The following is a 14,519-nucleotide window of genomic DNA, read 5'->3' as shown; positions in this document are numbered from 1 at the left end:
GTCTCCCCTTCATTGCATGAAAAGCAAGTATCTGCTCCCCAAAAAATGAGTAAGAGTGAATTCCTTTAGTCCCCACCCCAAAAAAACACGTAAGAGAAAATTCCTACAGTCTGTATGACAGACCTCAGGAAGAGGAAATGGTTCCATCGCTGGGGGACGAACACCCCAGTGAGCACCCTACTGAAAGACATACCAGCTAATTCACGAGTCACTGAGTTATTCTTCATAGATGGCTCCTACACCCTTCGGAGGAAGCATAGCACCCCGCTAAGTTTCCAAACTACTCAAACCAGAGTTATCAAAGTAACTTCATAGTAGTCAGAGAACTCTCAAGCCAGTACCACAATCCACCCAGCAGATAGTACACCATCCATACTGGTTCTCACAAATAGCACAAGAAGACTGGGCGGTAGACAGCAAGACAGCTCTGCATTTACTGTGATTCTCAATTTGTTGATCACAAGTATCATGCTTTACTCAGCTATTCAACCCACAAGGACATCAAAACCAGATTCCCACATCTCTTCACAAATTGCTCCTCAATCACGGCCTAACAAGGGAAGTAAATCTGAAGTATTGCAGGAAACGAGGATGACGAGTTTTTAGCGATAGCAGCATAAGACTGGACTGGTAGACAGCAAGACGGCTCAGACATGTTACTCAAGCCGATGGTCGTGCTGGAGCGAAGTTTGACCATCGAAGGATGCTCTCACGCTACTACCAGCTTACAAGGTAAAGCCTTTAACTGCACCTCCAGGTCAATGATGTTCAATCCCCTCTTGCTTGGGCATAATAATGGTATCCCAACCACTCTCGCTGTGGTGTACAGTGCCATCTAATCATGACCAAAGGAAGTTCCGAATAAGCAGATGAAGCTGATCAATGCAGCCCTTGCGTTTACTGTGATTCTGGATTTGTTGAGCACGAGTACCATGCTTTACTCAACTGTGCAACCCACAAGGACATCAAAACCAGATTCCCACATCTCTTCACAAAATGCTCCCCCTCAATCACGGCTTTCCTCCCTCAGCTAGGGTGCTCGCAGCTTTTATCACTGAGGTCCTTAATCAACGAGACCAACTTGCTCGTGCCAGAACAGACATTGTATCATTTGGCACCCCCTTGAATGGGAGTAGCACACCTGTATTCAGTGCCCAGACGGGTGCTAAAAACTCCATCACCTGACGTTGATGCCTTTTCTCGGTAGAATTTGGTCCCTAGCAAACTGATTCTGACTATCTATCAGAAAGGTGGTATTCTTTAAAAAATCCTATCCATAGTTTCACACATATATATTCCGAGGACTGTCCACATGACACTCATATCATGTCCATTAACAGCCAATATTGCATCAGCACAATACACATTCGCTGAGATATTTTTTTGGGCAGATATAGTGCCTTCAAAAAGGCCCAAGGTGAAGAATACAAAGCATCCATATGCAAACTAAGGTATGTACTATTTTTTGGCTGAAAGACAAGCAGCTTCAGAACTATCTTGGACCTCAATCTTGTAAAAAAGAAGTTATTACGTGCAATTTTCTTGTCTACGAATCCTACCTTCAATAATCAAAAAGGAAGGTGACCCTGTGTTTGAAGACATTTGATACACAAACAGAAGACAAAGACTTATGCCTCAAGTATTTCCTGCACACTAAAGTTTACATAAACCTGCCTGGGCTGCTCAATTCATGCGCATGATAAAAGAGAAACGTCATGAGCACGGAAACAATACAAAAAAGTCCTGGAAATTGATAGGTATATTTGGGAAGGGTATAGCATGTCCTGAGAGCTAGTCTAGCTAACTCTCATAAAGAATAGACTTGCATAATACATTAATGTACCATATCCATGTGTAAGCTCAAATCCCGTTCACTGTGCACTGCCAATCCGCATATAGGACAAGACACGGAAAGCGAACTTCTGAAAGAAGTATCTGGCAGGTGAGTAGGAGCTTCTGAACCATGCACATGTCCAGTTGAAGTTGAGGAACTAATCTCAGAAAAGTGGTCACTGTCAAGATGCACATTGAGTTGTCCATCAGCAGTCGCACCTTCAAATGTGAGGCTGCAAATGGGGCACTTCAAGACTTTAAACTGCTCCCTCAGGCTGGGTGGATTAGCAGTAACGTCTGGTTCAACATCTGCTGTGGCACTGTATCCTGGGGAAGTCATCATAGCACTCGTAGGCATCATTCTGGATTGAGAGTTTGGATTGTGAGCTGCAGCTGTATGCAGATCCATCTCTTTCAGCATGACTGCACGACCACATGATTCACAGGGAGCTGTTCTTGAGCCACAGAGAGATTCATGCTGTGTTAGACCACCGAGCTTGTCCCTTATGTTCTCAGCCTCTGTACCAGCTTGAACCATGTCACCACAAAATCTGCACACAATTGTGCGCAAGGGACAACTAGTTGCGAGATGTTTAACCTGCCAAAAAACACATTATAAGTCAACCATTAGAAAACACACTTGTGGATTTTTCCAGACTTTACAACGCTAGCCCCTTCCATACCCACACCTTACCATTTCATCCCTCTCTAGCGTTGTGCCGCATCTGCAAGGCTGGGGCTCGTGGTAAACTTTTAAATGCTTTCCAAGCTCTTCCTGTTGCAAGGACTGTCCACATTTCGAACAGTGAACATGTTTCTTGAACTCCTCCTGCCTTAAAACCACACCACAGCCTGGATACTCACAAACAGCATTGTGCCGCCTACAGTAAGCCTCATGCAGCGCAATAGTTCTGCTAGGTATAACTTGCCTACAGTTCCCACATAACTCAAACCCTGCTTGCACATGAGTATCACCTTGCCCATCGAGACTAGCAAACCCAACTCTCTGGCCAGCAGCCTGTCGACTAGGCTGTGATTGCACCCATACCTTGTAACCTGCTTCACCACGGAACCCATAAACACCAATACTGTAGGAACTTGACTGTAAGGTCTTCCCTGCACCAGTTAAATGAATGATCTTTGAGCCCAGATCATGACAAGCCCACTGATGCTGATGTTGAGTGGGAAACAGCACAGGGTGGGCGGCCACATACAGGTCTGCGTCACTGGTGGTTCCCTCGCCATTAATTTCCAAATGGACAATCAGATCCATGTCCCCTTTATTGGCTGCATCAAGCAATTTCTCATCGAGACTAAATTTGTAATACTTGTTGCCACCTTCCTCCACAACTCCACTCTCAGGCTTTCCAATTTCAAGAGGCATTAGTTTGCTTTGTGATCTTGTACCCGGCCCAATGGCTGCCTGGACCACGTCAACCTCCATGTCTGTCTCTAATACTGATACATTTGAAGCAGGCTTCAACTCCAATACACGCAGACAATAATCCACTCCTCCGTGTTGTACTACAAGCACATCGCCTTCAGAAAGGGTTGCATGCTGTCGAAGCTTTGTTTCTAGAACAGCCTTATGGTTTGGAACATCAGCAAAATCAGAAACTTCAGGTAGCAACTTTGAATACGTGCACTTCTGCAGCCTCACATAACGAATTCTGATTGGAGGACAAGATGTGGTTATCTCCGAAAGCCCTGCATTTTTCCACACATGAGGGGGCAACTCTGCATACCCCGCTGGGGCAGTGAACTGTAGTACTCCAGCATGGGTGTTTCTGGTATTGATGACATCAGGCATCTCATCAGAGGCAGTTGTGACCGGGGGCTGAGTGTCAATGGAGATCTCAAAAAACATCGGCCCCTTCTCCAAGGCTCCTTCAGAAGAAAGGTGCTCAAAAGCTGAGGGTGGTAGGTTGATTTTGTCACCATTTCCTGCAACAAGGGTGGCCCGCAAAACTACATTAAACCTGATACCGTCTCCAGCAAGCAGGTCAGTCTCCTCCTGATGTCTGGCCTGAAGTTCAAAAGTAGATGTGAGTTGCTATGCTTGTACAATCAACGGGATAAAACCGACACAAATCTAACAACCCAAGCCTTGCAACATAAAGTCTGTTCAGAAGAAGCTGAGTGGGATTTTCCTTGCTTTTGAAAATCCTATTCCTTTTCTATATGGTCAAACCTAATCATGTTGTAACTTATCACAAACCATGGACAACAATCCCGAAAAAATGTTATATATATGAAAGAATTAGGGCGGCCGAGTTCAATCATGCAGAAAACCCTATCTTTTGAGATCCCACAGCATACTGTTGCAAAAAGCCAATAAACCCTCACCTAAATTCTCACTCTAAATCTAGATCGCGTGACATCGATCCCATGACACTCTGATTATGTTCTTGATGCAGGAAACCCTAGAATGCGATCGCACGGCTGTGCAGATTGTGTAGAAAAAACCTGTACTTACGGCAGCGGCTGCTTGTGCTTCCTGGAGTCGGCGATGGCGCTGGGCGGCCTCGAGGGCCTCTCTCTGCTGGGCGGCCTCCTCTTTGGCCTTTTTCTCGCGCTGCAGGCGAACGATGGCCTGCTCCTTCCTCTGCTTTTGCTCGCGCTCCCACTTCTCCTTTGCGGCCTTCAGTTCGAAATCCATAGCTAAACTAAATGGTATGAAGAGCAAGAGAAAACGTGGAGAGCACGAGGGGGTCTCGTGTACTTTTATACCAAAAGGAAGCAAAGAACGAAGGTGAGCGCGCATCTTCCGACCATGTGTAAACTATATTATTACTAGCACGTTGCTGCGTTCCAGAATCATCTAAAACCATCTCTCTCTCTCTCTCTCTCTCTCTCTCTACACACACACGTGCACATACACACACTAGCACATACGCGCACCATCAAGACACTTGCACAATGCATGCTGGCATGAAGTCAACATTACATTCACAAACACGTGTGTATGTACACACAGTCACATAGATGAGCGTGCAAGTGTGTGTGTGCAGGGGGAGAGAGAGTTTCTATGTGTGTGAGGGGGTGTGAAGAGAGAGTGCATGTGCATGTGTATGCGTGAGTGTGTGTGAGAGAGAAGGGTGTGTGTGTGTGTGAGAGAGAGAGAGAGAGAGAGAGAGAGAGGGCGGTTGCATATACATGTGTATATGTGTGTATGTGAGGATGTTTGCATGTGCGTGCATGGGAGATTGAGTGCATGTACACATTCACACAAACATGCATGTACACACACACACACACATAGAAACTCTCTCTCCCCCCCCACACACACACACACACACTTGCACGCTCATCTATGTGACTGTGTGTGTACATACACACGTGTTTGTGATCATGTAATGTTGACTTCATGCTTGCATGCATCGTGCAAGTGTCTTGATCGTGCGCGTATGTGCACGTGTTTGTGTGTATGGTGTGAGTGTGTGAGTGTGTGAGTGTGTGTGTTTGTGTGTGTGGTGTGAGTGTGTGAGTGTGTGAGTGTGTGTGTTTGTGTGTATGGTGTGAGTGTGTGTGTTTGTGTGTCCATGTGTGAGTGTGTGTGCAATCATGTGAATGTGTTTGTGTGTACATGTGCACGCACATATGTGTGTGCAAGTACATGTGCAAATGTGTATACGTGTGCATGTCCATGTGTGTACACGTATACTTATGTACGTGAGTGTGTGTATATGTGTATATGTATGTACTTATGTGCGTGCATATGCATATATGTGTGTGTGCAAGCTTGGGTGTGTGTGTGTCTTCATGTGTGTGCAAGCATACATGTACATTCATGTGTGCATGTATGCATGTGTGTGTGTGTGTGTGTGTGTGTGTCTCACATAGAGACACAATCTCCCACACATGCACACAAACATCCTCTCTCTTCTCACATACACACACATACACATGTAATATATCTACCTCTCTCTCTCTCATGCATACTGTAAGATTCCTCCCTCCGGCTTTTGAGGTGTGCAAGTGTAAAAACCTCCCCTTCTGATCTTATAATTATTCCCTTCTCTGAATTAAAAGAAAGATCCTGCTTTACCCTATTTTGGCCTAGAGAGAGAAAATATCTAGAGGGAGAGGTAATTCCAAATTGAGATATTTTTGGATATAAAAATCCTCCTAGTGTCTAAAATAGTTTCCCCTAAAACAAATATTCAAAAAGAAATTTCCAATGTGCAATTGGAATAAATTGAAATCAGGTAAAAAGGACCTTAGCCTAAGGGTCTAAATTTTCTAAAATTTTTGAATTAAGGTTCCTATGGGCCAATTAGATTAATCCAAATGTAGGGAGGAGATAAATTGAAGAATAAAAGGAAATCCCCTCCAAAAATGAGTAAATACTCACATAAGATGAAGAGTTGACTAAGGACAAGGTTATTAGTTAAAAAAGAAGAGATATTTAGAACATTTTTAACACCTGAGTGTGGGGGAATTCCCCTCATGAAGGAGGTGCCTATTTCACACGTGTGGTTGAGTTTTAAATTCACAAATAATGAGATATTTTCATCTCACCTCTCTCCTGCTTCAACTAGATCCAAAAAGTGACCTAAAAATGGTCAAAAATTGACCAAACTGATCTGAAAAATTCTAGAATCAGTTTGCTTGGTTAGAGGCTCACTTTTTCCTATAAATGAAGCCTCCCCCTTTGTAAATGGTTAATAGTGTTTTAGGCACTGTTACTCTACTCCTCCCCAGAGCCAAAAACAGTGAATTTATTGATAATTCATTAGTTTTTGACCATTTCCTCTTCAAAAGAATTGGTGGTCACTCTTGTTGCAAACAAGAGTAGATCCCTCAAACCATCAAGCCAAAGGAAAGCTCACAAAAATTCATGTAAGCTAGAAATCCTACTTTTTCTTTATTCCATATAATGGTTTTCTAATTTTTGTTTTATTTAAAATGAAAAATGATGCTATGCCTTGTTGGAAAGGCTTTCCCCCTCTCTTCATTCTTGAATTCAGCCTTTCTTTATCCTAGATGTGTAATCAAATTGTTAGAATTAAACTTTTCATATTGTTTCTCTTTAAAAAGTGAAATTTGATTAGTTTAGAATGCTTTAAACCATTTGGGATAATTTCTAAGTAACTTGAGAACGAAAAAAATTGAAAAATGGTCAGCCATACAAAGAAGGTTATGGTAAAATTTTCTTAAATTTTGTGAAATAATTTTTATCTTTTATTATTCAAAAAGAGTAATCCTCACCGCTTGTGTATTCTAAAAGTGTTATTTTTATTCTATGCATAGAAAAATGCATATTAGAAATATTTTTATAATAAAAGTGTTATTTTCATTAGAATTAATTTCTATGCATAGAAAGATGCATATTGGAAATATTTTGATTATAAAAGTGTTACTTTCATCAAAATTGATTTTTATGCATAAAAAGATGCATAAAAGAATTTCTTTTATAAAAGCGTTACTTTCATCAAATTTTGATTTTATGCATAGAAAGATGCATTAAAAAATTTATTTTTATTTCAAAAGAGTTATTCTCATCAATTTTGATTTTATGCATAGAAAGATGCATAAAGAAATTTATTTTTATTTCAAAGAAGTTATTCTCATCAATTTTAATTTTATGTATAGAAAGATGCATAAAAGATTTATTTTTATTTCGAAAGTGTTATTCTCCTTAAAATTGAATTTATGCATAAATAGATGCATAAACGGATTTTTGTAAAAATGTTATTTCCCACTGAAGTTGTTCTTATGCATAAATAGATGTTGTGTAAAGAATCTTTATATCAAAAATAAGAATTCTCTTACATTCTATAAATAGATGTGATAAGATGTGATATGAATCAGATAGATGAGAATGAATAGAGGATGGATGTGATGAGAATAGAAGTGCTGAGAATGAAAGGTAAATAGATGTGATGAGAATCAGATAGATGGGAATAAATGGATGGATGGATGTGATGAGAATAGAAGACTTGATGAGAATGAGAGGTAAATAGATGTGATGAGATGGGATGCGAATCAGATAGATGGGAATGAATGGATGTGATGAGATGGGATGCCAATCAGATAGATGGAATGAATGGATGGATGGATGTGATGAGAATAGAAGTGCTGAGAATGAGAGGTAAATAGATGTGATGAGATGGGATGCGAATCAGATAGATGGGAATGAATGGATGAATGGATGTGATGAGAATAGAAGTGATGAGAATGAGAGGTAAATAGATGTGATGAGATGGGATGCGAATCAGATAGATGGGAATGAATGGATGGATGGATGTGATGAGAATAGAAGTGATGAGAATGAGAGGTAAATAGATGTGATGAGATGGGATGCGAATCAGATAGATGGGAATGAATGGATGGATGGATGTGATGAAAATAGAAGTGAAGAGAATGAGAGGTAAATAGATGTGATGAGATGGGATGCGAATCAGATAGATGGGAAAGAATGGATGGATGGAGGCGATGAGAATAGAAGTAATGAGAATGAGAGGTAAATAGATGTGATGATATGTGATTCGAATCAGATAGATGGGAATGAATGGATGGATGGATGCGATGAGAATAGGAGTGACGAGAATGTGAGGTGAATAGATGTGATAACATGTAATGCGAATATAGATGGGAAAGAATGGATGGATGGATGTGATGAGAATAGAAGTGATAAGAATGAAAGGTAAATAGATGTGATGATATGTGATGCGAATCAGATAAGTGTGAATGAATAGATGAGATGTGATGTCATGTGAATCAGGATGTAAATGAATGATATAGGATGTGATGTCATGTGAATCAGGATGTAAATGAATGATATAGGATGTGAATGAATGTGATAACATGTAAATCGGGATGTGAATGAACGATAAGGGACATGAATGAATGTGTTAGCATGTGAATCGGGATGTGAATAAGACGTGATGTGAAATGGATGTGATAAGATGCGATGTAAACTGGATAGATGTTAATGTATGTGAAGTGATGAGATGTATGGGTAGATGCAAGTAGATGTGATCTGATGAGAGGATAAATGAGGAAATAAGTGATGAGATAGAAAAAGATGTGATGAATGTGGATTGATGTGTGGGTAATGTGGATTGATGTAAATGGATGAGTGGATAATGTGAATGAGGTGGATGGATGTATGGATGATACGGATTGATGTGTAAGTAATGTGGATCGATGTGAATGGATGTATGGATGATGTGGATTGATGTGTGGATAATGTGGATTGATGTGAATGGATGTATGGAAGATGTGGATGGATGTGTGGATAGTGTGGATTGATGTGCATGGATGAGTGGATAATGTGGATTGATATGGATGGATGAGTGGATAATGTGGATTGATGTGGATGGATGTATGGATGATATGGATTGATGTGTGAGTAATGTGGATTGACGTGAATGGATGTATGGATGATGTGGATTGATGTGTCGATAATGTGGATTGATATGAATGGATGTATGGATGATGTGGATTGATGTGTGGATAATGTGGATGGATGTATGGATGATGTGGATTGACGTGTGGATTGATGTGGATGGATGTATGAAAGATGTGGATGGATGTGTGGATAATGTGGATTAATGTGGATGGATGTATGGATGATGTGGATTGGTGTGGATGATGTGGATGGATGTATGGATGATGTGGATTGATGTGTGGATGATGCGATTGAATGTGATTTGATGTGGGAATGATGTGATGTGATAGGGATCGATGAAAAAAAAATTATGGGAAGATAGGGGACTAATGTGAAAGGATGTGGAGTGATGAGAAAAAATGGAAATACTGTAGCTGTATTTGTATGTGAAATATGTTTTTAAATGACTGTTTTATGTCAAGAATGTTGGGGAAGCATTTTGACCGTCTTGTAAATGAGGTCGTGGACACCTATCTGTTAAAGTTGCAACTGCTGAGACGGAGAGTCAACGAGGAGGATGTCTCGAGTAGCAAGGTCAGCCGAGGTCTTGACCAGCCTCGGTTTGATTTAAATGGTGAGCTTCCGGTACAGTGGATGAGGGACCAAGGAAGCGGTCTATGAGTGAAGCGCTAGGTGACCTGTGAAGGATCCTAGAGGGTGTTGACCATACGGTGCTCAGGCTCTAGGTCGCCGAAGATACCCACACGTACGTCAAAGAAGATATTGGAGCAAGGTGTAAGAGTTGTTTTCTGAATTCGGGCATGGATCTGGTTGGTTGACCTTGCTGGTCCTCAACGAATGAGTCCATGGCTCTTTTATATGGATCCATTGGTTGATCTTGCTGATCTTCAATGGAGATTCCATTTTGATATGTGAATATATTGCCAGTTACTATGAGCTAGGAACTATCGAAAAGGCCCCTAAGTGAACAGGTGGTGAGCGTTCTAGTTGCCAATGATTCCATAGGTACATCAATGAAAGAATGATTGGAAATAAGGATTCAACCGGAGATTTTGAGGATTGTGATCAGTGACACAATGGTTCCATTAAATGATTGTTTTAAAGATAGCTGATGCTGAGAAAAAGGCAATTTCATATTGGGTGTGTAAGTGGTGTGACTAGTTTTAAGTTTGCATGAATATTTGGCTAGGGGGCCTGGGAACTCTTTTCCCTGGTACCCGGGACAAAACCTAACCAAATTCTTAATTGGATCCCATCACTACAGTGGTTGGGCGGTTGGCTAACCCACGGGAGTCGATGGGGTTAGGTTGGACTGATGGATCCTTAAATTGAGACTCAATTCTGTTATGGTACGATAGATGAAGTAAATCCCGGATAAAAATTGTTCTATGGAAAAGAATCAATGGCTGTGCCTCTCAATGAGGAAAAAAGCGTTGGTCTCTATGATCCAAGTGCAATCTTTTCCCTGATCTGATTTGGGACTTACGGATTCGGTCAGATCAGTTCAGTTAGTTAAGGCTTTAGACTACGTTAGAGAAAAGTTATCCTGGAGGAATCGCCCGTGCTTTCCGAGTAAGGGAAGTTTTTCTGGGATCGATTTTGGAAGAACCGATGGATTAGTCTCTTGTCCGGATATCTGTGGTGGACGAGGCCCCGAGTGTGAGACCCTGCCCTGTGCAAGATCGCTGCTAGAACCCCTGAATTTGTTGCGCGGTGGGGATAGGGACCTCACACATACACATGCACATGCACTCTCTCTTCTCACACCCCCTCACACACGCCTAGAAACACACACTCTCTCTCTCGCTCTCTCTCTCTCACACACACATGCATGCATGCATGTGCACACACATACACTGTTATATGTACATTATGTGTGCTATGTTATATACACATTATGTGTGCATATACTAGGAGGCTAACCCACATTAGACTTGTGAGCATGGGAGCATGGGAACAAGGTCTAGTGGAGCATGGGTTAGGACTAACCTTAAGGGTTAAGGTTAGGGTCAGGCATCCAAGGGTCACACATGAGGAATGGAAAGTCAAGAGTCACTTGAGGGCCCTCCTATATAATAGGGGTATGGGGCACACTCAAAGGGACTTGGGGGCTTGGAGGTTTGGGCTCCATGAGGCCAAGGCTATGTTATGCTCTCTTGTGTAGAGGTTCATATCTACTCTTCTACCATTTCACACTTTAGCTACATGCTATTGGATTGGAGTTATACCTCTTGATGGTATGGGACATCAATGTAGAGGTATGATGTATTTCTTTATTATTCATGTGTGCATCCCTTGGGCTCGGGGGTGGTTGGGTGGTTGAGTTTATGCCTGATTTATGCATGTTTATGCATAACAATTATCTAGAGAGATCTTAGGGTTTTAACAGTGGTATCAGAGCAATCTCTATTTAATTGTTGATTTTTTTTTAGTAAATTTTAATATTTACTAATAAAATGTTATTTTTTGTTGATTTGTGTTGATGAATTGCACATGGATCATCGATTTGGTGATTGGAACATGTGTTACTACAATTCAATGGACGAATCGACGTTGCGGGGGAATACCGTGAGTTAATGCTATTTTTCTCTATTCTTTATAGTTAAAATCGAGCATTAATGGAATTTTTTTCAAAAATACCATAAAGTTTATGGTGGATATTTTTGAGAGAATGGATTCCCTGAATTTCTAGAATTTTTAGAAATTTTTCCTAATTTTTTAGGAATTTTTTGAGCATTTTTTTGTTTTAAAATGTATTTTTATACATTTTTTGCGGGTTTTTTCCGCGGGAATGCGATCAAATTTCTGTCAATTTCTACTGAAATTCAGTAGAGGACAGCGTGTTGATGCATGAATTGCTCTCCCGTGTGCGTGGGGTTCTCTCCGCCTCTCAAATCTGATTTTTCCTTCTCTTTTCCGTGAGAAAATCTCTTTAAAATGATTTTTTTAAACATTAATCATAATTAATAATAATTATGATTATGATATGTTTAATTAAAAAATTAATCAGTGGATTAAATTAATCTCTGTTTAACAGAGAAGGGAGGAGAAAGAGAATGGAAGGGAGAGGAAGGAGAGGAAAGAGGGGAGAAGAAGGAGGTGAGGGATTTATTTTCTACTCCCTCCCTCTCTCTTTCCATGCGCGCAGACGCGGGAGGGGGGGGCTGCGCTGCAGCCGGGCGGAAAAATTCGCCCCCCCCCCTTAAAAAATCAAAGTTTATTATAAGCTAATAAAGCTTATTTTTTCATTTTTTTTCATTTTTTTAAAAAAATGAGTTTTTTATTTAAAAAAAAGGCTTTTGAATTTATTTCAGAAAAAAGCTGCTGAAAATTTCAAAAAAATTTGGGATTTGAGGGAAAAAATTCCTGAAAATTTTCTGGAAATTTCTTATTGAAAATTTTTTGGCTTTTCATCTTTCGGAAAACCTTTTGGCTTTCCGTTTTCCCGAAACCTTTTGGCTTTCCAAATTCCGGAAAAACTTTTGACCTTCCGTATTCCGGAAACCTTTGACCTTTCACATTCCGAATTTTTTTTGTCTTTTCATTTTCCCAAAACTTTTGGCTTTCCGTATTCCGGGAAAACCGTTGGAATTCCGAAATTTTTTGACCGTTCGTATTCTAAATGCGTTCGGGGTTGATTAAAAATTTCAAAAAATTCCTGAAAATTAGTGGAAAATTAGACAAAGGTTATTTTAACTTTTAGAAAAATGTGGGGTTGGTGTTTGGCATGTGGTGTGTCCATTCGGGCGCCCGTGACCATTCAAATTCCTTTAAAAATATATTTTTTGACCCAAAAAATTAGAAAAATCCATTAAAATTGAAAATTTTCATTGGATTTGAGAATTGTCGGGCAAAATTGGAAATTTCGTGAACGATGGGATTCTCAGGGAAATTTAGGAATATTCTGAAATTATTTTTAGAAATCCTAAAAATTGATATTTTTAAATATCAATGGTATTTTGGCAAATTTAATTGCTAAAAATTTTCTGGAAAAATATAGGTTTGGAATGCCATAAGATAGGTTTGGTGGAATTCAAAATTATCATATTTTGAGGCCCTATAAAATTAGAAAAAATTAGAAAAAAATCATGATAATTCTTTTTCTCGAGAATTTAATATTTTCGAGGGTTATTTAATGTTGAAGTACGTTTTCTCGTACTGACATTAGATAGATGCGGGTTATTCGCATATTTTTAATACGATTATATCTCGTATTAATGGATATTTATGTTTGGATTAATTCTAAACGATGTATTCATGATTTTTTACCATTTTTTAGCCATTCTTTTTGGACATGTTCCTTAATTTCTCTTGATGGCTATAATTTTCGTTCAAAGTGTGTTTCACCTTTGACACTTTTCCATGATAATTTATTTTGCACTTATTTAAGTGTGGCTTGTGCTTAATTTCTTAAGCCTCTATCATGGGTTAGTTGATCGGTTTATTTTGGTGGATTTCTATTGGATGTTTTCCAAGTTTTATATGGACTCATCAGGTTCTGCCTAGATCACTTGTCTCTAGGGGTTTTTTATTGAGTGCTACACACATGTGTTTCACTTTCTTACTTTGGAGTTTTATTTAAACAACATAACGTTCATATACTCCGGATTGATGAGTTGGCCACCACCAATTTTAATGCTTCTTTTGGCATGATTTATGTCCATTAGATGGTATGCATTGATTTTTATGATCAACTATGGTTTTTATGGATTGGAGGAGCTTCTATGCTTTTATCCATGGTTTTATAAGGATCTTTTGATCTTTTGAATATTTACATGTGCTTGAAGGTAGCATTTGCCTGCACATAATTTTGGAGTATATTTCTTATACTCTTGTATATATTCCAACTCGGATACCTAGTTGCTTATGTATCTAGGGGAGTTATTTTTCTACCCTAACTTTATGGTGTTTTGGGTAGTTATCATTAGAAAGGCGCCAATAATTCAATTTCTTTTCTAATGATGTACTCAGAAGGATTTATTCCTTGATGTAGTCTCAAGTATATAGAGACAGGTTTAGTATGTGAAAGTCTGGATAAGGCCATCTTATTCCTTTTATACAGGATTTTATTCATATTTTTCTAGACGGCATACTAGGGAGTTTCAAATTGTTAAGGTATGTATGGGTGGTATCATGGTGGTATGGGACGCTAGGGATCCCTCACATATATTATCTTATGGGATAATTTGGGCTCAAGATTGTTGCTTTGCTTACATCACTTAGCATGTTGATCTCAACATTCAAAGACAATCTTATTTTCTAAATTCACTAGAAGTTATAGTGTGGGCATTCTCTAGATAAACTTCTTTTATCTATAGCCTGCATGTTA

The 14,519-nt window shown here is 39.7% G+C and overlaps 1 protein-coding gene across 1 annotated transcript; it reads right to left on the bottom strand.

Annotated features, from left to right (window-relative positions):
* Positions 1-1,616: 1,616 nt before the first annotated feature.
* LOC147608127 (Ubiquitin fusion degradation UFD1 family protein) lies at positions 1,617-4,592 on the bottom strand. Its single transcript, XM_086790188.1, has 3 exons — positions 4,310-4,592; positions 2,528-3,859; positions 1,617-2,431 (listed from the first exon to the last, which is right to left on the bottom strand). Exons 1-3 carry the CDS (start codon positions 4,490-4,492, stop codon positions 1,835-1,837), a joined length of 2,112 nt encoding a protein of 703 aa, XP_086646314.1. The 5' UTR covers positions 4,493-4,592; the 3' UTR covers positions 1,617-1,834.
* Positions 4,593-14,519: the final 9,927 nt, after the last annotated feature.

The sequence above is a fragment of the Cibotium barometz genome, chromosome 54, assembly GCF_041138505.1.
Source record: "Cibotium barometz isolate CiBa-2024 chromosome 54, ASM4113850v1, whole genome shotgun sequence".
In the NCBI taxonomy this organism is placed as follows: Eukaryota; Viridiplantae; Streptophyta; class Polypodiopsida; order Cyatheales; family Cibotiaceae; genus Cibotium; species Cibotium barometz.
Note: the sequence above shows the minus strand (reverse complement) of the source record. Positions and strands in the feature narration are given on the sequence as shown.

Coding starts and splice junctions, on each gene's coding strand:
- LOC147608127 (XM_086790188.1), bottom strand. CDS start 4,492: ATGGATTTCGAACTGAAGGCCGCAAAGGAGAAGTGGGAGCGCGAGCAA. Junction 3,860..4,309: donor AAGCACAAGCAGCCGCTGCC/GTAAGTACAGGT, acceptor TTTGAACTTCAG/GCCAGACATCAGGAGGAGAC. Junction 2,432..2,527: donor CGCTAGAGAGGGATGAAATG/GTAAGGTGTGGG, acceptor GTTTTTTGGCAG/GTTAAACATCTCGCAACTAG.